The 25454-nt window shown below is 40.8% G+C and overlaps 1 protein-coding gene across 2 annotated transcripts in view; it reads left to right on the top strand.

The window, feature by feature from the left end:
• The window catches only part of VGLL3 (vestigial like family member 3), a 60707-nt gene that overhangs the window by 24107 nt on the left and 11146 nt on the right, over positions 1 to 25454 (top strand). For both annotated transcript variants that reach the window (XM_086934081.1, XM_086934082.1), the window contains exons 2-3: positions 5456 to 5714; positions 10401 to 10901. In XM_086934081.1, coding sequence (XP_086790207.1) covers positions 5456 to 5714; positions 10401 to 10901 — 760 coding nt within the window. The remainder of the gene's footprint in view (positions 1 to 5455; positions 5715 to 10400; positions 10902 to 25454) is intronic.

Here is a 25454-nt window from a genome sequence, read left to right as displayed (position 1 = left end):
TTAAGATGATGGTTGTTACTATGGGGGAAGCCAGAAAATGGAGGGGGGCATCATAAAGTTAAACCTGAAGGAAGAAAAAGTTAAGATACTTAGATGATAATAGATGTAGGTCAATTTGTTTATCATTGTGAAGGTTGACAGTTCAATGCCGGGGTAGGAGTTACAGTTGCAAGATAAGGATGTTAAACGGGAGCAGTACATTTAGGGTTGGTGGGTATGGGGAATTAGGTAAAGTAATGTACAGTGAGGTCTAGTTTTGGGAGGCAATGCCTCGGGTAAAATGTATGTGATGTGCACCTGTCTTCAATAAAGCCGTTTTTTCACACTAGAAGTGAGTATGTTAATTGGCTCGAAGTATAGCATGCGACTTGACCCCGAAGGGACATCTTGGCGCTCTGGCAGGCAGGAGAAGAGAGAGGCAGCTAATTAGAATTGCCACATTTTGAAATGTGTTTTTAAACCAAAGAAACTGGGACATGCAGGAATAGACCGAGAGAGCCTATTCCAGTGATGCCGGGTGAGAGAGGAAAATGCCCAGCCACCATATTTTGACATACAAATGCGCCGAGGATGTTGCAGGAGTTGATTTTTAGATCTTCGATTCCTATCAGGGAGGTATGGAGTAAGTCTGTCCTGGCAATATTTTGGACCTAAGCCTGACAAAGATTTGTAAGAGAGGCAAAATAGTTTAAACAGTGCTCTCTTTTTAATGCAGAGTCAGAGGAGGGCTCAGTGTGTGGGAGCTGATGGTGTCAGCAAAGGCAGGTTGTCAACCATGTGAAAGGCGTGGTTTTGAACTGCCTGCATTTTGTCTACAAAGGATTTATTTATGGTGAGTAACAGTGCATTGCGGTAATCCAAGCGGCTGATGATTAGTGACTGGATAAGTGACTTCGGAGAACTCAAAGGAAGCTACTGAAAGACTTTCCTAAGAAGGTGCAGTATGCCAAACCAAGTGCAGCAGGTGGAAAGGATCTGGTCGTTCATGGACAGAGTGTCAGACAGAAGTATACCCAGATTCCTTGCTGTTCTGCTGGGCACACAGCTGACTACAAGTCATTCGAAAAATATTGTTGGGCTTTACCAAACAGAAGAATCTCTTTTTTGCCCCCGTTCATTTGAAGACAACTGTGGGACATCCGAATGGCAAATCGCTGTTTGACTTTCTCATTGTCATGCCCACGTAAGATAACCGGTTGGATGTCGTCAGCATAGGAAAGTATTTCAAACCCACAGGGTAACCCTAGTCCAATAGGATGGTTTATGAGTGTTAGGTGCCAATTGACAGTCTGAATCCTGTCTATTAGAAAGTCCTTGAACCACTCAAGGGCAGCGCCCGAGTTGCCTATCTGCTGAAGACATTGTATCAAAATGTAATGAGAAATTGTATCAAATGCCTCTGACAGGTTGAGCAGAACCAGCATTGTGGGATTTCCAGCATCAAGAGATAGCCTGATGTATTCTCCTACTGCAAGAAGGGAAATCTCCGTACTGTGGGAAGGTCTGAAGCCCAATTTAGAGACAACCAACAAACTGGGGGTCTCCAAATAAGAGGACGGTTGTTTGTTGACTTAAGTCTCCAGAACTTTACCCAACATAAGGAGGCGAGATATGGGGCGATAGTTAACGGGGTCACTTGGATCTGCATTAGCTGTTTTCAAGATTAGTGTGACATGAGCTGCTTTTCAAAACCATGGTATGTGGTCTGTGCTGCTCCTTATGTCCCAAAGCAACCATGAAGGTAGGCAGTATGACCTATACTATTTGGCCAATGCACTCAGTCTGGTGACTCAATATTTGATGCAAGTCTCTTGTGAACTTCCAGTCTGTTTCTTACATGATTTGATTCTGCTTATCTCTTTATGCCAGTGCTTCTGTTTATTAGTCAAAGATGCCGAGAGAACAGATATCAAAAGACACAATTGATGGACGGAATGCAGAACAAATACAAACTTTCACCTACAATCAAGAGATCTGGGTTAAATCCATAATTCTTTTGCTCACCATGTCACCCCAGTTTAGACCTGGCCATATGCAAAACAGTCTTGATCCTGTGCCTCATGGGAACAGTCCAACCTGAACTGCCAGGCCAGGTCCTCCCTGGACCGGAAACAGGCATCCTAGGACCAGTTTCGGGGTTTCACCCCTCATCAGCCAGGATAGCTTGAATCCAGTGACACAGTGAGCATTGCGTGATTACCTGATAACCAAACAGAAGGATTCCATAAAGGGGTTTAGCTTAGAAATGCAGATTAGTATCTAAAGTGGTTAGTGAATACTGAAATCCTGTCTCTAATCAATACAGAGTTAGCACATTCTTTTACTCTCATATTAGGCCATTCCATGTTCTCACTTCTTCTCAATCTTTAACTCACATGCCCAAAATGTTCACTTCCATCAAACAATGATTAACAGGCTTCATAGTCATACTGTAACATCCTTCTACAATGGCAAATAGCCGGCATTATAAAACATTTAACTTATTCTCCCAAAAAGTAGGATTTAATGTCTGAATTCCAAAAAGATGAATCAGGATTTGTAGACCATCCTGAGAAAAAATCATGATGCAGAAAAAAATACACCAGTATTGAAGACTTCCGCGGGCCATATTTTACATTTAGGTGAGATGACTTGTGTTTTCATAGGTGGGGTACTGACCACTGTGAATGTGGTCAAAACACGTGGCTCTACCTTAACAGTATGCACAGCTACTCATAGCTTGCCTGCTTACTCCCAATATGCATGTTTAGGTTTAGTGCTCAAAATGCATAAGTAAGGGTCTCACTAGTAGACCTGGGTGGGAAATAACATTTTGCTTGGGGAATAGGTGGAATTTGAGCAACTGTGGGTCACTCTTGTAACATGGAGTTCTGGCATAGTTCCATAAATCACTGTAGCTGAATTTTTTTCTCCCACGGGCACCAGAAATGTGAGCTGGTTAGCTCGAGTGAGATTTGGCACCCCTTAGCACAATTTCCAGTCACGAGGAGGACTTCCAGCGAGATTTTCTAATTGGAGCAGTCGCTAGCGTGCGCGGTCAGAGGCGTGCTTCTCAGGTAGATTTATCTACTCCAGCAGCCGCAATATCAAATCAAATAGCCACATGTTTTTGCACACTGCAAAGTGCAGTTTGCGCTAACATTTCAAGGTAGAACACACCACTTGCACTAAATCTCAATGTGAGCAGCTTTACTTGCATATTTCCATTCATTGGTCGATATCTGTGGAAAATTGCAGAGTTTTGATGTAACTCCGCAGAGCGAAAGTCTGTGAGGTCTGCCCACCACTAATTACTAGTAGGCTCTGTTGGAAATGGTAATCATTGTTTCCGATAAAAATCTGACACTGAGACATTCGGAATTTATAGGGTGAAATAATTAGCACATATTCCGAAATTCTGGGGAACAATATGCAGATGTTGGTGCTCTGCTCCAAAATCAGCATGTTCCCATAAATACTAGCTCTTTTCCCTTGCCATGATAAATTCTGTCAGATTTAACCTGCCCAGAGTTCAGGAAGGGTGGTATCTTTATCACACTAGGCAATTACCAAGTGCATTGAATATCACGCCACTTGAAATTGTAATACCTGTACAAACTGTTGTGTGGACAATGATTACAATTTAAAGGACCACTTAATCAGACTATTAGTATATAAATTGGATATGAAAATAATTCATGCACACTTATTTCTCTAGGGTGGCTTTTATCTACATGTGCATTTTCTTCATGTAGAATAAAATAGTAAAAAAAGAAAAGTTGCTGATGCACATTTACACTACTGTCCATGCTGCTGATAATCCAGTGGAGTAAGTAAAAGAGGGTAGGAGTAAAATGGGAAAACGACAAAGTGCCTGTATTTACTGGTGTAATCCTGTTTATAATTTTTAAATTCTCTAAAATGCATAAATCTATGTGAACTTTCGGCATAAGTCTGTGATGAATGATGTATACTTTTTAAAATGTTTACAGGATGTCAATGAACCAGGCTCTGAGATAACAACAGGCTTGCCTTTTAGGGCTTCATCTGGGTTCTTGTCCACTCGTGTTGTTATTTAATATCTAAAGTAACAATTCTAAAATTGAAAACAACAATCATATAAACAAACGTACAGAGAATAACTAAGTGTAATGCTCTAAGTAATGACTAAGGCGCTGTGATTTTCATTAATCAAAATACACTTTAGGCTTCTGTGAAATGTTTACAATCATGCCACAGATGAATTTGGAAAACTCCAGTGTAAGTATTTACGTGTGATTTTCAATATGAAAAGTTTGGGTTTAGATTTCTAAAATGATAGTGGATGAATTCCACCACATTCTTCATCTCCAAATGTTATATGTGTTCCCTGTAACATTTTTTTTAAATGTCTGCCTGTTGTGATTTGCAAGCATGGCAGAAAAACAAAGATTTTGTTAAATTGACTTCTTGCTTCTGTTCTTCAGTGGTTATCTTGCTCAATTGCTTGCCTTAGCACAACATTGTACCTAGGTATGCCATTATTTAAAGGCCATTGTAACAAACTTGTGATTTCCACCCAGATCTCCATAGTCAGGTGCCTAATTCCTAAGTGGAAATAATTGATCCCGTTCTCTGCAGGTTGTTTTTTGAGATGTCGAATACTAAAAGAGTCAACTTGCCACTTCTTATCTACTTGTAGTGCAAAGAGTGCAAACATGTTTTGGTGCTGCGTTTGTATTATGGATCGAGGAATACCTTCAATATTCAACATTTGAGAGCTATTACTCCTAGTGACGTCACAAACAAAAAACAGACCCACACCGTGGGCTGGTCTATTATTTTGTGTGTGTCTTAAAAGATAACTCATTCTTTCTGGGAAGGGAAAATCATAGGTTTACATTTCGACTGGTTCAGAATGAGATCATTCGTCTTTAAGTCTACAGTGAGGAGAAGTGGGTTGGGTGTAAGACTGCATGGTTGTTAGTACTAACAAACCATGGCAGTATGTTGCTGCTGAATGCACGCATCTACGATCTCCTGTAGCGTTGGAACCAGGCAAACAGCCAACCAGATGCAGGCAATTATATGATGTGAGTGTGTGAATGGGGGATTGCTTGAAACCTCTAGGCTCATGTGATTGAGGACTGAACTGCGACGAGATTTAATTTACGCAGGCGTAATTTGCTTGATTTCTGGTATTTCATGATGTGATTGTTACACAAAATGCCTGAGATCCCATCATATAAATTATATTTTGGTCAGGTAAAAATCCTATCGCAGGAGCACGAGTAAAAAAACTAATTAAGCGACCGCAAGCGACTGTTGTTCACGTCATACGCGATTTTGTGATTTTTTAAAGTGCAAAATGCATCCTTGTGTCCAACATGCAGAAATCACCCAGATTTCACCCAGGCTTATTAAGGATGCATCATGGCAGCATACACCACTTTTCAAACTGCTCACAAGTGATACTGTACTTACCTTCTCCTTTCAGAAGAAGCTAGCTGCGCACACCAAGATGCAAGAAGCTCTGGAGGCAACACTTGCCACCACCAAGCAAGAAGAGGATGAGAAGGAGCAGCCGGCAGAGATGGAGTACCTAAACTCCCGCTGTGTCCTGTTCACCTATTTCCAGGGAGACATTGGGTCGGTGGTGGATGAACACTTCTCAAGGGCCCTGAGCCAAGCCAGCAGTTTCAACCCAGAAAGTGCCGGTTCGAAGACCAAGATGGGGACCAGCCCACTGTGGAGAGGTCAGCTATTGCATTGTTGCTAAAAGTACTATTCACATGCATAGAAGCAGAGTGAGATAAGTAGGGGCAATGGAGTTTAATTGGAAGTTGATGATCTGGAGAAGTAGCTAGCAATTATTCCATCTGTATGACCAGGGTAGCAGTATTGGTCTTGCACAGAGCTTGTGACGAATGGGCACTGAGTGACTGCATAATTTAGTTAAGGGAGGTTGCACCAAATATTATTGTCAGAGGCTATGAAGAAGCAGAATTTTAGAAAGTCGTGAACTTGTTGTTTCGGCAATCCTTCAGAGTTCTGGCATTCAAATATAACCACGGAAGTGAGTCAAAGCATAGCCAGATTGTTCAATTGATTATTATTGAGTCTTGAAATAAGTACTCCACTGTTTTATTCGTCACTTGCCCGCAGTACTTAATTTTGGAGAAAAAAAATGTCGATTATAATTTTTTTTTAAGGCTGCTGGGAGGGCACTGCCAATTACCAGGGTTCAAGATTCCCTAGGCTGCCTAGTCTTGAGTCCACCTAATGCCTCTTCATTCCACCACACAACACTTTCTGTCTTTTACATTCATTCTTGAAGGGTTCGTTTTCATTCCTGTTCTCTCGCTTTGTCACTATTTCATGTCTTCCTCCTCCCTCCTTCACTTTTCTCATCCTTGTTTTGTCTTAAAGTGTGATGATGAAAAAAAGCCCCAGACCCAGACAATTAGTGGTGGTTCCCGCCACCCACACAAATAAATAATTGGTTGCCTATTCCTCAAAACGCTGGCCTTGAACTTTGAGTAGCCCTACATGCAGATATGTACATTCTTTGCATATTTGCCTTTCTATTATCTAGATATGAAAGGAGAGTGAAATATGTAGACCCACCACATTGCCACTTGGCATGCTTTTCAGGGCTGCCAGGATGTTACGGACACCAAATGCCCAGCCCATGGCAGATAATTTCTAAAATAAACTGCGGTTATGCTGTATTTATATACGGGATAACGATGTGTCATAAGTCTTGTAAACAAGAACAAAAACGAATTTCAACAAACGTTGGTTTACATGCATCAGAGAAGACTCTGCGAATATGTGCATGTTTCCTTCTGTCTCTTTTCTCGGATGCCTTAAAAGGCATACAGTGAAAGACATTGACAAATGTTTTTACAAGTTATTTAGATGAATAGTTGTGTACCGTTGTATGTCAATGGCAACATTACCCTGGCATTTTGTCTCATTGGTATGTTCGAGTGGCCAGCCCAAGCAGTTATATTAAATTACAGCTCATCTTTCCAAAACTTTATTAAGTTTAAAGGGGCAATCTGATCTGTGGTAGGCCACCAGATGTGTCCTTAGGGAATACTTCACATTGGATTATTCGAGATATCATGGCAGCAGAATTCGATTCAAACCACATAAATAGCTCTCGTGATCAATAATTGTGAAAGAGTGTGAAATCCCTGTCACAGACATAAAATGCAAAACTTCCCACATTATTTTAGCAATGAATTGGAAAACTAAAATTATCAGGTGAGGACAGTAGATTGATTCATCAAACAATTCTTCTTAATTTGTGGGTGTGTTGAATAGGCTTGGTATATCATCGCTTGACATTATACCTCCCGTAGACTGTTTGTTGCTCCTATCAAAACACTGTCTGGCATTTGGTAACACAAACATGTTGATGGTAGAAGCCATACCTAGGGGTGTTGCGATGAACAAGCACAGTGGCATGAGGGCCCAAAAACAAGGAGCCAAACCCACCCCAATCATGGAGAGATCTAGAGACAAGCACTGGTAACTGTCTTTGTTCCATTTTAAGTGGTAAGCAACATAGGCGTTTTTGGTGGATATTGACTAACTAGTTGTGCAAAACTGATTTAGTTGAAAAGACAGTTTTTTGCCTTTGAAACCTGAGACACTGCATTCCATTGCCAAGATTCACTTACTTTGTGCAGACCTCATTTTCATGGACACCTTATATTTATTTATTAACATTTTAATGCACAGGAAATGCCTGTGTTCCAACTTCCAGAGCTGACTATGTTTGAAGTGTTTACTCATCCTGAGGGCATGTCTTGATTGTTGTCTGATGGACATTCAAAATAACGCAGCCAAAATGTCCTCGAGCTCAGGTTTTTTGGCCATATAATTCTAGATGATCTGGAAAATCTGCATGGGTGACTATTCAAAGTAGGATTGAAGTTAAGGTACTCTACATAAGTGACTTAACATTACATCAAGGAGGATCACCTTTTTTCGATTCCCACATTCGTCCACTAAAATTGAGATAATGCAGTATGGCACATAACCCACTGAACTAAACCTAGATCTGTCAGTCTTTGGGTGTGTGGCATTGTGAGACCTTACTACCCTCTAGGGCGAAATCGTGAAGACCTGGTACAGCCCTCCACAAAGGAAAGCTAACACCTATCTTTGCATCACTGAGCAGTGTTGGGCCACCTTTCATGAAGGCTGATATATTAAGGTCTGCAAACATCATTCTGTTGAGAGTTTATCATTTTCTTCTCTGCATTTTAAACCTCGATTGACTTACATAACACATTATGTCAAGCAATTACCTTATCTTATTTCATTTAGGGATAATCTATGTTACTAACTTCACTCTTTTGAACGTCCAGGAAAACCTTTATGCTATGTTGTTGCTGAAGAAGATCCAGGATTAATCAGACAGACATTTAATTCAACTACTTCAGACTGGTCTTTCTTTTCTTCTGGGACTTTTGACTTTAGACATATAATTGATTTGAACATGCTAGTCCACTGGTATATCAATTGTAAACAGGTTCAATTTATTGCTTGATTCACCTATTTTATGGACAATTTTGAGGGTGTCTTCAGGATCCTTATTTGTTCTAAGCCAGATAAGTAAGTCATGGGCCTATACAAGAACACTTGGTCGCAAATTAAATTTAGATCAAGCATACTATCATGTAACACCTCAGATAGGCATCAATCTCTGCTTAATGCAGGGATCGCTCCCCACTATTTAGCCTATATTTAGCTGACTTTGTCACTCGCATTTAAATAAATATCTCACAAAAGCACACAGCATGCTTCCCATTTCTGTAGTATTTGGACAACTTGGTCTAATTTGGTCTTACTACAATAGATCTTCAAAGGGACATGATGTTAATTGATAGATGTACTGGCAATAGTTCTACAGACTGGAAGTTAATGGTCTTCTCTGAAAGGAACTTAAAAAGCTACTCATGGTTTCTAACTGACAAAGGTATTACATGTTTAATTTTATTGGAGTCTTGAAAGACCATGACAACAGTCCGACATTTTACCTCCATCCAAACATCAGTTTAACTTTGAATTTTTCACCATGCACAGAGTACGCTCTCTGCTCCTAATGAGTATAAATACTCATAAATACTCAGCTCCTAATTCAGCCCTCTGATAGTATTCATAACATAATTGAGGCACAATTCCTTCCATGCTACTACTTTAGCACTTTAAGGCTTTCTGGGCAGATTTGCAAATTGGTTGGATTTAATACAATCTGCTTTATTTGGGTGCCTGTTTGCTCTCCCTTCCTCTATGAGGCAATGTCGGATTAGACTAGAATTTGTTCTGATCACCCAAACACTTGCAGCGATATGAAGCTTTGTAAAGTACTACCACATTGAAAGATCTGCCCCTGCTCAGTGTATGAAAGCGTTGGTCTGGGGTATGATTCAGGAAAACTCTGTAGCTTCCTCTTCTTGACCTTGGAGTAATCACCTGCCTGAGTTTCTGTCACCTTTAAATCTTTTAGAGATGTGGTATGATAGCACACATTATCTTGTCTTCAAGCAAACTGTTACAGCTCAACCTGTTGTTTGTTCATTCTTACAAGATCCAGTATTTATCCTCATTCGGTTTCTGCCAAGTATTTATGCGTGTGTTCTCATTTACTTTATGAAGAACGCTGTCTCTTAAAATCCAGTTTTCTTGCTGCCACTGTCCATACTACTGTTCTAGCAGTGGACATCTGAGTGAATTGTCCACCCCTTAAGATTATTGAGGGTGGGTAAGTACTTCAATCACAAAAACAGCCGAAGTGCCAAGAATATTTGCTCATGCCAACATATAAAGTAAAAAGTCAAACATAAGAGTTAAAAAAGAGCCTTTTTTAAACTTTATTCAGATGTCATTGATGTTATTTACCACTTAGTTTTACTGTTGAGATTACTGTTTTTATTGTATGCTTACTTTTGCAATGGATTTTCTTAACCACACAACAAACTCTTTCACTTATTTTACAAATGAAATTGTTTTGCAGTTAATACAGACTCAGTTCTCTAAATACACTCTTTCTACCGAGAAAGATGTCTTTCTTGAGGTGTGTGCGTCAAACTAAGCCACTGCATGTAATTTTCTTTTCATTTCTTCTCCCAACATCCCTTGGCTATCTACGTCAATGTCATGTTTTACGTGCCTTCAAGTGCGGATGCCAAACATGCTGGTGACATTCGGAATCTTCTTGAATCTTGGAATACAACAGCAGGCCTCTCCTCCCTACCCTCAGTGAATAAAAAAGTTTCCAACTGTGGCTATTGAATAAAATGTGATGTAGTGCTTTATTGGTTATTGTGGAGGGACCTAGGCAATTCAAATAATGCAAAAAGCTGATTTGATTGTAAAACATACCTATATCTGGAATAATCTTTGTTTTTTTATCTGTTTATCAGAGAGCTCAACCTATTCAAGTCAACGTAGCAATTTTCCTTCTTCGTTTTGGACCAGTTCCTACCAGCCTCCACCACCACCGTGCTTGGGTACTGTACACCCTGACTTACCAGTGACTGTAGGATGTACTTTCTCATCAGCAGATCTTAGCAGCTGGCCTGGACACAGCCTTCATCAGACTGCACCATCGCATCCTCCTGCTGTATCTGAAACATGGCATTATCCATTGACATCTCAGGCAAGCCCTTCGTATGCTCACATGCATGACGTGTACATGCATCACCACTCTCACCCACATATGCACCATCATCACCATCCTAGCTCACATCTTGACCCACGATATGGATCCTTATTGATGCCTTCTGTACGAGCAGCCAGGATTCCTGCTCCACAAAGCGACATTGCAAAGACTGACCCTACTACTGCTACCACTGCTACCTCCACTTGGGCTGGAGCATTTCATGGCACAGTGGACATTGTTCCCAATTTTAGCTTTGACACAGGTGAGTCTCTAGAGTTGCATTTATTTCCTATATAGCCTGCTGCATGTTGCTTGTGATGTAATCATGTATATCCAAACCTAATCAATCAACTTTTCATGTAGGTCCCCATGACACTGTATAATTCATAAAACTTTAAAAATACCAAACACTCTGCTTTAAAGATTGGAGTAGTGGTTTTGTGATGCTGAGCAACACTTTTGTTTCAAAGTATTCAAATAGTCTATGGATTTAGCAGTACCTAAGGGCACTGGGACAGTTAGCAATACTCTATATGTCACACTCAGAAGGTTGTTATCTTAATATAGATTGAGAAACACAAGGTGAGAAAAGCCTGCCTATGTTGGTTGACTTAAGGTCATGTCTTAGTGTTGCATTACTAGTGAACATTCTCCTCAAGACACTCTAGATCTGACTTATGAAGAACTTTAAAGGCAAGTATATTAAATTAGATTTGGAGCTTTGACAAATATAGAAAGTGTTTGAAGTGGGGTTTGTGCTAACAGATACGTTACAACACTGTGAATGAAGTTTAAATCTTGCACCAATCAACTAAGGAAGGTGTGCATTGCCGTGAAAAGGCAAAGACCATTGATTTAGGATCAGGAGCAACAAAAGTGTTTACAACTCACATAACTAAGAATAGGCATACTTAAAGATCAAATAAATTGTAGCACACCACTTATTATAACATTAACAGTTTTCTCATTACTTCAAAGCACAAAAAATATAATCAACAGGCTCTTTAGAAGTTTCTTCTTATTTAATTCGTTTCCAACTCCAATCCCATGCCAACACGTTACGCCGAAGTTACTGTTAACCCATTGGCTTCCTCAGGGCTCAATTCTGTTTCAGTTTACAACCTCCTGTCTGGAAATGAGAACGTCTCCAGTATTTTTACTTTTAGTATCAGGTATCAGTTGAAAAAGTTGTATCCGCATCCGTGTAAATCCTGCAGGGCGTGCAAATTGGTTCTATGGCTTTCTATTCACAATTCCAATCTCCATATGAAATTATATTCGATCCATCTTATTCTCACCGTTTTCCACTTAATCTCTCGAGTTTGCAGCCGCCCGTTCTTAAAACGACTTACCCTTTCCCGTTGTTTGTTCTTCCCGAGTACAGACACTCTAGATCTGACTTATGAAGAACTTTAAAGGCAAGTATGTTAAATAGGATTTGGAGCTTTGACAAATATAGAAAGTGTTTGAAGTGGGGTTTGTGCTAACAGATACGTTGCAACACTGTGAATGAAGTTTAAATCTTGCACCAATCTACTAAGGAAGGTGTGCATTGCCGTGAAAAGGCAAAGACCATTGATTTAGGATCAGGAGCAACAAAAGTGTTTACAACTCACATAACTAAGAATAGGCATACTTAAAGATCAAATAAATTGTAGCACACCACTTATTATAACATTAACAGTTTTCTCATTACTTCAAAGCACAAAAAATATAATCAACAGGCTCTTTAGAAGTTTCTTCTTATTTAATTCGTTTCCAACTCCAATCCCATGCCAACACGTTACGCCGAGGTTACTGTTACCCATCGGCTTCCTCAGGGCTCAATTCTGTTTCAGTTTACAACCTCCTGTCTGGAAATGAGAACGTCTCCAGTATTTTTACTTTTAGTATCAGGCGTCAGTTGAAAAAGTTGTATCCGCATCCGTGTAAATCCTGCAGGGCGTGCAAATTGGTTCTATGGCTTTCTATTCACAATTCCAATCTCCATATGAAATTATATTCGATCCATCTTATTCTCGCCGTTTTCCACTTAATCTCTCGAGTTTGCAGCCGCCCGTTCTTAAAACGACTTACCCTTTCCCGTTGTTTGTTCTTCCCGAGTACAGACACTCTAGATCTGAATTATGAAGAACTTTAAAGGCAAGTATGTTAAATTAGATTTGGAGCTTTGACAAATATAGAAAGTGTTTGAAGTGGGGTTTGTGCTAACAGATACGTTGCAACACTGTGAATGAAGTTTAAATCTTGCACCAATCTACTAAGGAAGGTGTGCATTGCCGTGAAAAGGCAAAGACCAATAATTTAGGATCAGGAGCAACAAAAGTGTTTACAATAAGCATGGGCGCAAAATCCGTTCCGCTCGCGGATTTTACGGATTTTCGGCAAATTCGCAATCCGCGAACTCCCGCGAATTTGCCGAAAATTCGCGAATCCGCGAGCGGAACGGATCCGGGGGGCAAAAGTTCAAGCTTCAAGCTTGTAACTATTTTAGAATGGCGCCAGCAAGGTGCCAGCGCCATTCTAAAATAGTTACTAAGTTAGCTCCAACAGGAAGCACTAATAGAAGCAGGTGCTGGAGTTTAACTGAATTCGAGCACCTGCTTTATTTTATCTATTAGTGCTTCCTGATGCAGCTAACTTAGTAACTATTTTAGAATGGCGCTGGCAGCTTGCCGGCGCCATTCTAAAATAAAACAGGAGAGGGGCAGAAGGCAGAAGGGCATAAAGACGAGTGTGGCAGAGGGCAGAAGGGCACAAAAAAGAGTGGGGCATAGGGCAGAATGGCACAAACACAAGTGGGGCAGAGGGCAGAAGGGCACAAAAACGCGTGGGGCAGAGGGCAGAAGGGCACAACAATGAGCGGTCTCGCAAAAAAAATCCAGCGAACACGCAAAGCGCCCCTCGAACACGCAAAAAAAAATCTGCAAATTCACACAAATTCGCGAATTTTGCGGATCGCGAATTCGCAAATCCGCAAATTCGAGAATTGCGAATTCGCAAAATTCGCCCATGCTTAGTTTACAACTCACATAACTAAGGGCTGATCACAACAACCATCAGATCTGGGACTCTATAGGAAGGCTACTGTCAAATGATGTACCACAGAGGTTACTCTTTAATACAAGCATTTTGTGGACATGATTCGTAAGTGGAAGGCCAAGCACCCACTGCCCTAGTAAAAAATGGTGTTCAAATTCTGCTGTTATTGTGTCTTGTTTTGATTCAAATTGTAACAGTTCTGTTCAACCAGGTAGACCATCTCCATTAGGCAGTTTGGTAGGAAAATATATTGTGCTAAAAACCACAAGGCAAGATGTTTTCCTGTAAATATTCTCTTTTTAAAATTGTAACAATGTATTACATTAATAGGGGAGTAACTATATTTCATAAAGTGGTACTCATTTCAGAATATCTTGCTAAATTCTGGAAAATAGACGCAGATCTGAAGATCTAGGCATCCATATTAAAGCAACGTCCTGGTCCATACTCACATTGTCGATAGTCGATGAATACAACTGGCTTTGACAAAGTCAGTGAAGTGGTAAATGGATAGACAACATCTCTCCAAATAAACTGTAAGCAATAATAGGAGTATGCAGTTTGTATTAATTGTGTTTTCCGGCATTTCTTAAGGAGTGACTTGTCAGGCATGCATTCTCAAAGATTAGTACCTGCAACTCTGGTTGTTCTTAGCATGGAGGTATTTCCAGGATTGGTGGATGTTAAATGTAAATGTAAATGTACAGGAATTTATATAGCGCAAATCACCAACCGGTTTCTAAGCGCTTGCTTAGGGAATCCGTCCTGGTATTCCCCTGTGAGATAACCCGGCAGGGTATCCGCAAGGTGAAAAACAGGCATCCCACCGCGAGGGGCCGTTGTGGAGATTAAGCAAGCTATTGCCCAGAGTCGCAGAGTGTGAACCCGTGAATTGAGTAGGCACCGGTGCGAGAATTGTTGAGTCCATGGACATTTTGGGAGTCAAGACCCCGCCGAGCCAGGAATTGAACCCTGGTCCCGGGCTGACCTCTGCTTCCAGGTCTGCCTCCTCTAACCAGTGCGCCACACTTCTCCACAAAGACTAGCAAGTAGGTAGTTGAGTCCATTTGTTTATTCAGATAGTATATCGTTTATTGGTGGAGATTGACTTTTGAAAAAAGAATGCTCCACCATAATATGTTGAATCATGTATATTGAGTTTTCCAAACTAGAGTCATGCATGAATACTCAGTCATAACATACATAATCAGCACTATTTCAGGAATCTAAAATATTGCTTCTCTACCTCTCCCAAACTAACTTTATGGGAAATAACTATCACTGCCCCTGATAAAGGAGCCCCATCTATCAGGGATATCACAGAACTGTAACTTTGGCAATAGATGAAACCGTTGCAGTGTATCTGCCAGAAGTTTTCTTCAGATAATCTATGAGCTAGACTGCTGTTATAGGCAATTACATTATTTGGAGTCAGCAATGGAAAAATATATTTAAAAAATCACCATATTTAATACATGTGCATCATAACATCACTACTTTTGGATGTACACACACTGGTGCCAATCAATCAGCAAACTGCTATAATATTCATATAGGATGCAGATCAATGCTGGTCTGAATGGACATGGACCTATTTGCAAGGGCTCTGAGCACTCTTCGATCAGAGGTAATTCCAGCCCTTCTTAGGCCCTTCATTGTAGATTACCTTTTAAATAAGGGAGAACCTGTTACATCTGTTTGTTGCCTCCCAAAAAACATCTTAAACAGATTAAGTCACATTTTATGGTCATTGCCTATGTCCTATATTGCTGTACCACATTCTATGAAATAAACACTGCAGTGTCACACTGACAATGGATAAATAAATTATGATGTGCTATACAGTGGGTTAAACACTCTTACTTCTCAGGAATGCATATTCTTTCATTTTAGTGGACCCATCCTGTGGAGTAATACTTAAATGATATTCAAATCAACAGTGATCAAGTGTCATAATATAGGATACTGATAATCTACGCTGAAATGCCTATCAACATTAGCTTATGGTTTTCACAATAAATACTTCTGGTCAGGGACAGACTGGCCATGGCGGCCACCGGGCATTTCCCCGGTGGGCCGCCAGGGTGGGGGTCGATTATTTTACAGGGTCGTTTTTGCAGCATAGCTGTAATATCGTCCTCTGTAACAAAATTGTCCAAAACCGTCCCTGGCAAACAGCTCGGCCGCACTCCTAGCCCCCCAGGAGGCCCGGCTAGCACTTTGCCAGGGCCGGTGTTGGTTCCCAGTCCGGCCCTGCTTTTGGTCTAGTGTCTTTATCCTAACATTTCAAAATAAACACATCTGGCCTATAGTCATTATTAAGGGCTTGCCACAATACCCAACTCAGTTCTGAGATATTGAGTATAAACTCTGCCACCAGCCAAAAAGCGCAATACAATCAAACTTTTCAGTGGTAGCACAAAACTTCAGCCCAATAAAATCCTATTCTCATGGCAACCAACCATCCCGGGGAGTAATACTTAAAAGTCACTGAGATCAACTGGGAGCAAGTGTCCTAGGTGATTAGATGGCACATTTAACAGACTGTGTGACAGATTTCTATGAATATGCAGGAGACCTGACCATCCAAATACTTTCGCTGATCAAACATATTTTTTAGGTTTCAAATGAAACATATGATCTATGTTTTACAATTTTGAGCCTCTTTGTTTGGTATACGACAATATATTGAGGTTGATAATGTCAACCTATAGTACAATTCCATACAGTCTTTTGTCCACCACTTCATTGGCATGGTCAGCGATTTAAATGGGCAGGTAGTGCTAGGTGCTGAGTATCTGCGCTTCTTTAATTTGAAAGGGAGAGTACCAGTACCTCTTGGCATTTGCACAATGCTTTTAAAATGGAGACCTTTACCATGCATCCCATCCCTAATATTATACATACCTCCCTTTTTTACTACCCACCCCAAAACTTAATATATCATTTATTTTATAATTGAAGTCTTTTCTTTTGCAGCAGACTCTAGAACCAACCCCTTTTAAATTTACTTCTAAACTTCCTTTACCACTACCCATTCCTAAACCCTAAAATTACCCTTACTTCGACCCAACCTTAAACCATGTAATTACCCTTACCAACTTTTACCTCTACCCAACCATAAACCCCCAAATTACCCTTACCTTCCTTTACCAATACCCACTCCTAAACCCTCAAATTACCCTGAACACCATTTACCACTACCCACTCCTAAACCCTAAAACTATCCTTACTACCCTTTTGCCTCTACCCTCCTGCCATGGTAAAGGAATGCTTCATAAAGACACAAATACTTACCTGCGTGGTAACAGTGTTGTATGGTAAAGGCATTGTTGTAAAGGGTATTTCCCATAATGAGTGTGTACCAAGAGCAGAGCCTGGTCCCTAGTTCGAAAGTTGGCAGCTCTGGCCATTTCACCACATCTTCTCCGCATTTTAGGATCCGCTATTCTATACTCTTTCAATAAATAATGATGGGTGAAGGTTATATCAAAGATATGTCCAAAATAGACAGTTTGGTGGCAACATTACTGAGATTGATAAGAGTTTTGTGAGGACTGCTGGAGTGACGTGCAGATAGCAAGTTCGAATCCCAGCAAAGCCACAGAAGTCTGTCATTTCTCTTAAAATCCTAAATGGAGTTCATTAAATTGGACACTTTTAACATGATGTTCCAATCCCTTTGAAGTGGCAACATTGCAGTAGAAAGTGCAAAGAAAAAACGTGTTTTAGTAATTTCTTTCTTTAGTGGTAAAGTATTTATCAATTTGACTATTAGATCAATGCTGGTAAACACTATAGGACTTCTTTTCCATAGTTGTGCTAAATATCTCACCAGGTGAAATTCGATAGCCTGAGTGTGATAATTGTCTCCAATTCAAGTATCAGTACTGATAATTTTAAATGACATGTTAAATGAATGCTCTTTTCAGCAAATCCACATGCTTAGAAATGTAATGAGAATTTATTCCTTAGGCTTGGCCCGGGAAAACTGTGGGAGATGCAGTAGTTGCTACAAAACTGGGACTGGAATTAACCAGGTAATTTCTAATGAGTGCCTTAGGCTTTGACACCACTTCTTAATCAGTTGATTTTGGATATTATTGTGGCTGGAAAAGCACAGACTAGATATAAATATAAGAGTTTCACCTGTTTTGGAAACCAACCCTATTTTAAATGTTATGGTTTCATTACACTGCAAATTAGGACAAGAAATTTCTAATGTTGCTGCTTAAGAGAGACTAGCAGAAGTATCCAGTTTAGGCCCAACTCCTCGACACATGTCAATCTGGCTTCCGACCGAGTCATAGCACCATAATGGCCCTGATCCACATTGTTGGTGATGCCTTATGCTCACTCGACTAGAACAAATCTTGTCTACTAATTTTACTTGACCATTCAGCAGTGTTTGACATGGTCAATCGTGATACCCAGTTGAACCTATGATAGTAGCTGCAAAAAAACACTATTTCACCACCAATATAGAGACCGCGAAAAATTCCAGCAGACAGCTATATAATATTGCTAAAACCCTTTCTGGAAATACCCCAGATCTCAACCCCCCCCCATCACAAGTACTATGTGATGCCTTATCTAAGTTCTTTTTCACGAAGGTCAATGACATTTACCAAGCTTTTAATTCAGACCCCGCCAGCAGTCCTGCCACGTCCTCAATGATCACACCGAAAAACACCATGACCAATTTTAAACCCCTCACCACCGACCAAATTAAGGGTATAGTAAAATCGATCAAAGCTGGGTCAGCTCTGGATCCCTGCCCAACCTCGGTAATTGCAACCGTACCAGACACAGTCATTCCCATTATCACACATGTCTGTAATACTATACTGACATCTGGAATCTATCCTGCTTCATTAAAAAACACACTGATAAAACCCCTGCTAAAAAAGCCTGGTCTAGATAAAGGTGAATTAAAAAACTATCGCCCTATTGCGAGCCTCCCTTTTCTAGCAAAAGTCACCGAAAAGGCCATGAACCAGCAACTCTCGGAATTCATTGAGAGTCACAATCTGTTGGATGATACACAGTTCGGTTTCCGCAAACACCACGGAACGGAAACCGCTCTCATCAAGGCAGCTGACGACATAAGAACCATCCGTGATCAGGGAGGTACAGCATTGCTTGTCCTTCTGGATCTTTCAGCTGCCTTCGACACGGTCGACCATAAGATCTTGGTCGACCGTGTCGAAAGGCTGGGTATTCAGCTAACTGCCAAGGATCTTCTTGCCTCTTTTCTGGCCAACAGAACCCAGGCAGTCACCATGGGCCTTTTCCAATCAGCGGAATTGTCGTTGCCGTGTGGGGTCCCTCAAGGCTCATCCCTCAGTCCGACACTATTTAATATCTATGTGTCGGACCTTGCTAGTGTCATCAAAGCACACGGGATGAGCCTCACCTCATACGCTGACGACACCCAGCTGGTCTTGGCCATAAAGGGCGATGGACAGGAGGTAGCAGAAAGATTCCAAAGGGGGATGATTGCTATCGGTGAGTGGATGGCAAGAAATTGCCTGAAGCTCAATTCCGATAAAACGGAAGTGGTCATCTTTGGTAACCTTCAGCCAGCCTGGTCGGCAGCTTGGTGGCCATCGGTTCTTGGTGTCCCTCCTACCCCCACCGCTAAGGTTAGAAACCTAGGAGTGACATTTGATGACAAGCTATGTTTCATGGCCCATGCAAACAAGGTGGCAGCTAACGCCCATTTTAAGCTCAAAGTAATAAAAAAGATCATTCCTTACTTACCAGATTCAGCAGCCAAGACGTTAGTCACCTCCTTGGTCCTGACATCGTTGGACTACTGCAACGGTCTTCTGCTTAATGCACAAAGCAGAGTCACGAAAAAGCTTCAGACTGTGCAGAATGCAGCGGCACGCGTGCTATCCAAAAAACCCAAGTTTACTCCCATCTCGGACACCCTGAAAGATTACCACTGGCTAACCATTCAAAACAGGGCTAAATTCAAAGCATTATGCATAGTTTATAAGACCCTGCAAGATCAAGGACCGCGTTTCCTCAAAAAACTACTAATTCCTTATAACCCGTCTAGAACACTTCGGTCCTCCTCACTGAACCAACTTGTGGTTCAACGAAGTAGAACAGTCTCATGGGGTGATCGCCGCTTTTCTATCGCAGCCCCTAAAATCTGGAACTCTTTACCGAACCACATTAAAATAAGTTCCACGCTCCTCCAGTTCAGAAAGAAACTGAAGACGTGGTTATTCAACCAGTGAACCCAGATACCAATCTACTGATCAGGGATACACAGCATTGCATACCAGCGCCGAGACGCCTACGGGTATTTGCACGCGCTCTATAAATATCATTAAATAAATAAATAAATAAACCTTTTAGAACACAGGATGGGCCTCTTTGATACTGTGCTAAAATGGTTCTCGTCCCTTCAAAATAGATCTCAGTGCATTCTAATCAACCAACCTCTTTGCTGATAAGTCACTAGTGTCCCTGGGTGTACCCCAAGGTTTTATTCTGTTCCTGGCATTGTTTAATCTATACATGGAGAACCTAACCGAAATCCTCAAACGTTCACACATCTCCTACCACAGGTATGTGGATGACACCCAGATGTACATGAAAATCGCCCCACCAGACACCTTCAGTATCTTCAACATCCTGAAAAAAACACAACATTAGTTGACTCTTTACCACCTCAAACTCAATGCCCTCAAAACAGAATTCCTAATGATCTCACTGCCCACCATCGCCCATAGTATCAAAGATTGCCTCCCACATCTCACTGCCTTGAACTGTACTCCATTCATCACTGACTTTGCAAAATCCTTAGGTATTACCTTGGAGAATGCTCTCTCCATGCAAAAGCACCTTCAACTGCCAGCACCAAGGAAACTAAAACCTTTCCTCCCCTTGGCAGACCTCATCATTGGATCAGAAACAAAAGTGATCATATCACCCCTACCTCCAGTCACTGAAATGGCTACCCTGTGATGCCAGGATTCATCTCAAAATCGCATGTCTGATTCATAAAATCGCTGCACCACAATCCCCCCTCTTACCTGGCCCAGACAATGACCCTGTTAGGTGGAAAAAGACCTTCCAGAGCACAAGCTCCCTATTTCTTAAACCACAAAAAGTTAACAAAAAGAAAGCCTATAACAAAGAAATTGCCCCCAAAATCTGGAACTCTCGCCCTCCGAGAACAGATGCAACCCATCCACTTCCATCTTCAGGAAAGAAGTAAAAACTCTACTAGCGAACAAATTCCCCTCACACTGAGAACAATCCTCTCTCTTCTCATAAATGACTCTTTCCTGCTTGTGTGTTGTAGCTTTTCGCCACGCCCTTGTCCACACAACCGTGATCCAAGTTGCTTCTCCTGTGCTTCCCATCCATCTATACACCATTCTATCTCCTGTAGGGCTCTATCCATGCCAATATCTGCCTTTGTTTTCTCACCATTTGCTTAGGTGACTTATACTGTGCTTTTGCATACTACCTATCCTTTTGTAACATACCTCCCATTGCTATTCTTACAAAATGCGTTGTCACCCAAAAGGGTCTTGTTTGCCCTATATAAAATTCTAAAATACATAAATAAACAAATAAAATATTTAAAGTAGCATGATCAATAAGTAAAGTTTCACTCCATCTACAAGGCGAGTGGGTTTTAAGATAGACTAGCAAAGAACTAAATGCAGGTACGTTGGAACTAGGCTCCTGATGAAGGTTTCCAGGATGTTGAAGGACCGGATTTTTGAAGTAGCACTTGGCGGCTTGGGGACAGCAAGGATGTTTAGATTGATTTTATTTTAAAGACATATCAGCTGACTGTGTGGGAGAGGTGTCTGGGAGGGGTTCCTATGAGTTTATTGAAGCCTAGGGGCAGAGCAATATATTTTTATAGATGTCCAGCCACTCTGTCAACAGTAAGAAGAGGACTGCTTGTGCCTTGGGTAATTAAATAGGGTGGTGAAGGCTACATTTATAACTTTATTAAATAATGAGGTGAGGGAGTAAAGCTGAAGACCACCTAAAAATATGTGTATTGAATTTCCAAATCCCGTTTGCATTGATTTAGGCTTTAGTAAAGTGGAGGTGGCAGAGACAGGGTGGATTTTTCATATTTGTAACACCTGGAACATGATATTCATTGCACTGCTGGAGAAGAATGACTCAAGACGCATGCAAGAGTTTGAGCAGGACGAGATTTCAGGAAAGGAGATGGGAGCAGCAGTAGCTGAGAAATAAATTTTCAGTATGATGAGAATTTGCATAATGGACCAAAGAGAAATCCCTTGACAGACGACTGTTAAAGATACACATTTGATGGTGGGGTTGAAGGTTGTAAATGAGAAAAAGATGTGAGTATCATCCATTTAAAGGTGGTTGGAGAACCCAAATAATTAGGTAATACCACCAAAGGAGGCAGTTTAAAGAGAGAAATGAAAAAGACCTGTTACAGAGCCTTGCGACCCATGTAAAGATAATTGGGCTGGGGTGTAGGTAGAATTCCTAAAAGATAGGAAAAAAAGCAGTAGGAAATGCCAGTAAAGAACAAATCCAAAGTCGGTCCGGCATTGCCAAGAGTTGAAGATTCAGCAGAAGAACCATAAATATAAGCCACGCTTGGTGAGTTTATATGACTCACAACAGATTTGACGATATCAACTAGTATAGGTTTTTCTTCTTACACGTTTTAATAGCAAGTCCTAAAACATATTTAAAAAATAGAAGGAAATGTAGCATGCTGATATTAGCGGAGCTAACTCACTGTTTTATTTCCCTTTGGTAATGAAAGGAGCATATTAGTATGGGTATTAATAACATTAGTGTCCTCTACATATGTAGCGATTTTTTAATAAACATGGCTACTTCCAGGATAATCGTGTGACCAGAAGATACAGTGGGACCATAGCAATCAACAAGTGCACGTACATTTCTGGATATCACTTGGACATGTTTGCACTGCATGTTGATTTACTACTGTGTATTGTACTAGTTTATTCCTTCAAATGAAACATTGAATGAAGAATCGAATGTGCTTGGTGAACCAATCTTTGTATGTAGCCATGTTATGCTGGCAAGCCGTTCATGATTTGCAAATGATAATATAGGTCAATCAGCAGTTAAGCCATCACTGTAGATACATAATGTAGACTTTGTCCCACCTCGGCCCACCAAGGTCGTACTGAAACATAAAATAGGCTCCAGGATCAAAGTGAATTGTAATTGCATTTATATTGTAATTGCATTTATATAGCACTTACTACCCCAGACAAGGTGGCAAAGCTCTTTTTTCCTTGAGTAGCATGCTACTCCGGAACCCAAAAAGAATTAGTGGTGAATTAGTATAGTGAGAAATTAAATAAATTTGAGCGGTGGACCTGTTAGTCTGTTATTTGGTTTGAAAAGGATAGTGGAGGGATAGAAGAAGGAAGGTTTTGCATTTATATAGTGCTTGCAAACCCTGATGAGGTGTTTAAGCACTGTTCGGCAAGTAGCACGCTACTCCGGAAGCCAAAAAGGATTAGTGATAAATTAGTATAGGGAAATATGAAATTAATTTGAGCAGTGGACATGTTAGTCTGTTATTTGGATTGAAAAATGATAGTGGATGACTAGAAGAGGGAAGGTTTGCATTTATATAGCGCTTGCTATTCCTGATCAGGTGTTGAAGCGCTTTTTGGCTGGCAGCACGCTACTCCGGAACCCAAACAGGATAAGTGGGGAATTAGTATAGGGGAATATGAAATTAATTTGAGCAGTGGGCATGTGAGTTTGTTATTTGTATTGAAAAAAACAATAGTGGAGGGATAGAAGAGTGAAAGGTTTGCATTTATATAGCTGATGCTATCTCTGATGAGGTGTTGAGGCGCTTTTCGGCAGGTAGCACGCTACTTCGGAACACAAACAGGATTAGTGGGGAATTAGTATAGGAAAATATGAAATTAATTTGAGCGATGGGCATGTTAGTCTGTTAATTGGATTGTAAAGGAATAGTGGAGGGATAGAAGAAGGAAGGGTCTAGAAAGTTATTACTTATTTTGGGGGGGGAGTTCATAGCAGTAGGAGGAGGTTTGAGATGAGTAAAGGACAGGAGGAGGGTTAAGAGTCAGCCCCAAGCAGCCCCCATAAGCAAATGCGCTAGCTAATATAGTGGCACACATTTGCAAATTGGGGCAATTTTCAACTTGTACAGACTCGCTGTAAAGGTGCTCTGAAAGGTATGGGAGACTGAATGCATTTATGCTTGCGGCAGGCAATGTTTGTGGTAATATCGGGGAAATCAACAGTAAAAACCAGCCCTCCAGACCCTAAAACAGGCCCACAAAGGGATAAAAACAGCCCACACACTGACCTTCAGACCAGATCTTCTGCCACTGCCTGATTTCCCTAAAGGCCAGACCGACCCTGAGCAGCACTTTACCATTTTACCGACTTGCCTTACAGCACTTAGTTAGCAGAAGATTCAACAGCTGGAATACACGGTTTAATATATGCCAAATTTCTCGCAGTGGTTCAGAAAATTAAATTGTATCATTGCAGTACTATGGATGAAAAGGAGTTCATAGGTAGAAGGGAGGATTTGGGTGAAAAGCTGATCGTAGATAGAGGGGATGATTTTATAAACCAAAAAGTTTATTTCTGAAATAAGTGAAACAATATCTCTAGTAATACACGGACCATTTTGGTTACAGTTATACACAACCGTTAGCTCAAGTACCACCAGTCATGCATCTCACTGAAGCTGATTTTTTCCATGATCCTTACTTCTCTAGTTCTGGGCAGACTTTCAATCTTTGGTGAAGCTGAGCACAGCATGAGCTAAATAGAATATCTTGCATTGTTTTTGGTATTGGCAGTACCTTGCTACACAGAGCAGGAATGGGAAAGTTTATTGGAATGTGAATGCAGCAGATTTTGAATCCAAAATTGAAATCAACAAATTGTGAAAAACACCCTTTTCTGCAACAACAAAAACATCTTCAAAAAACAATGTACTAATGACAAAAAGTACTCTGGAGAAAATATAACCTGTTTCTCTAATTCACCAACTTGTGAAAAAATTGAATTTGCAAATTATAATTTGGTGAACAAACTCCTAATTCACATTGTTGAAAAATCAGAAGACTTTGCAAATGTGATTCTGCATTTGGAATCGTGAAATTATTCTGATAGCATCTTCCGGCATAAAATAGTATTTTCCAATTTGCCTATTTAATGTGGGTGAGTCTCTGAAAGACAGTACATGTCAACATTTGGAGAAGTAAATGCGCTTCCATTGCACCTTGACTGTCGCAGAGGGAATTCTGTGACTTACTCAGAGCAAAGGATCACATATTTGCAGCATGCATCACACTGCTTCCATCTGCTCCCAAATGTTCCAATGGAAAAAGCAGTTCGCGTGCAGGCTCTTCATCCTACTAGGACCCCAGCATGCTCATTTCCCATTTCCCCAGAACAGCTGACCACTACTGCGGTAATAAGTTGCAGAACTGGCATTTCGCAGAATGGCAAGATTCTGCAAATGTGGAAAAACTGAGTCACACAACAATAGCAGAGATATTTTTACAAAGGAAAAACCATATGGATTGCTCAATTCGCAGATGTTAGTTGCAGGCCTTGGTTAGGCTGCTGAGATGGTAAATTGTGTCAGCTACAGTGTAGTCCACTAATGCACTATTCTGTTTACATAGGGGTGGGGGTGGGGGGAGAGTTCTTATTGGGGTGTTCAGAGTTGCAGTTTCTCTTTCACAATTTTCCCAAAATGCTCACA

The sequence above is a fragment of the Lissotriton vulgaris genome, chromosome 8 (genome assembly GCF_964263255.1).
Source record: "Lissotriton vulgaris chromosome 8, aLisVul1.2, whole genome shotgun sequence".
NCBI lineage: Eukaryota > Metazoa > Chordata > Amphibia > Caudata > Salamandridae > Lissotriton > Lissotriton vulgaris.
Note: the sequence above shows the minus strand (reverse complement) of the source record. Positions and strands in the feature narration are given on the sequence as shown.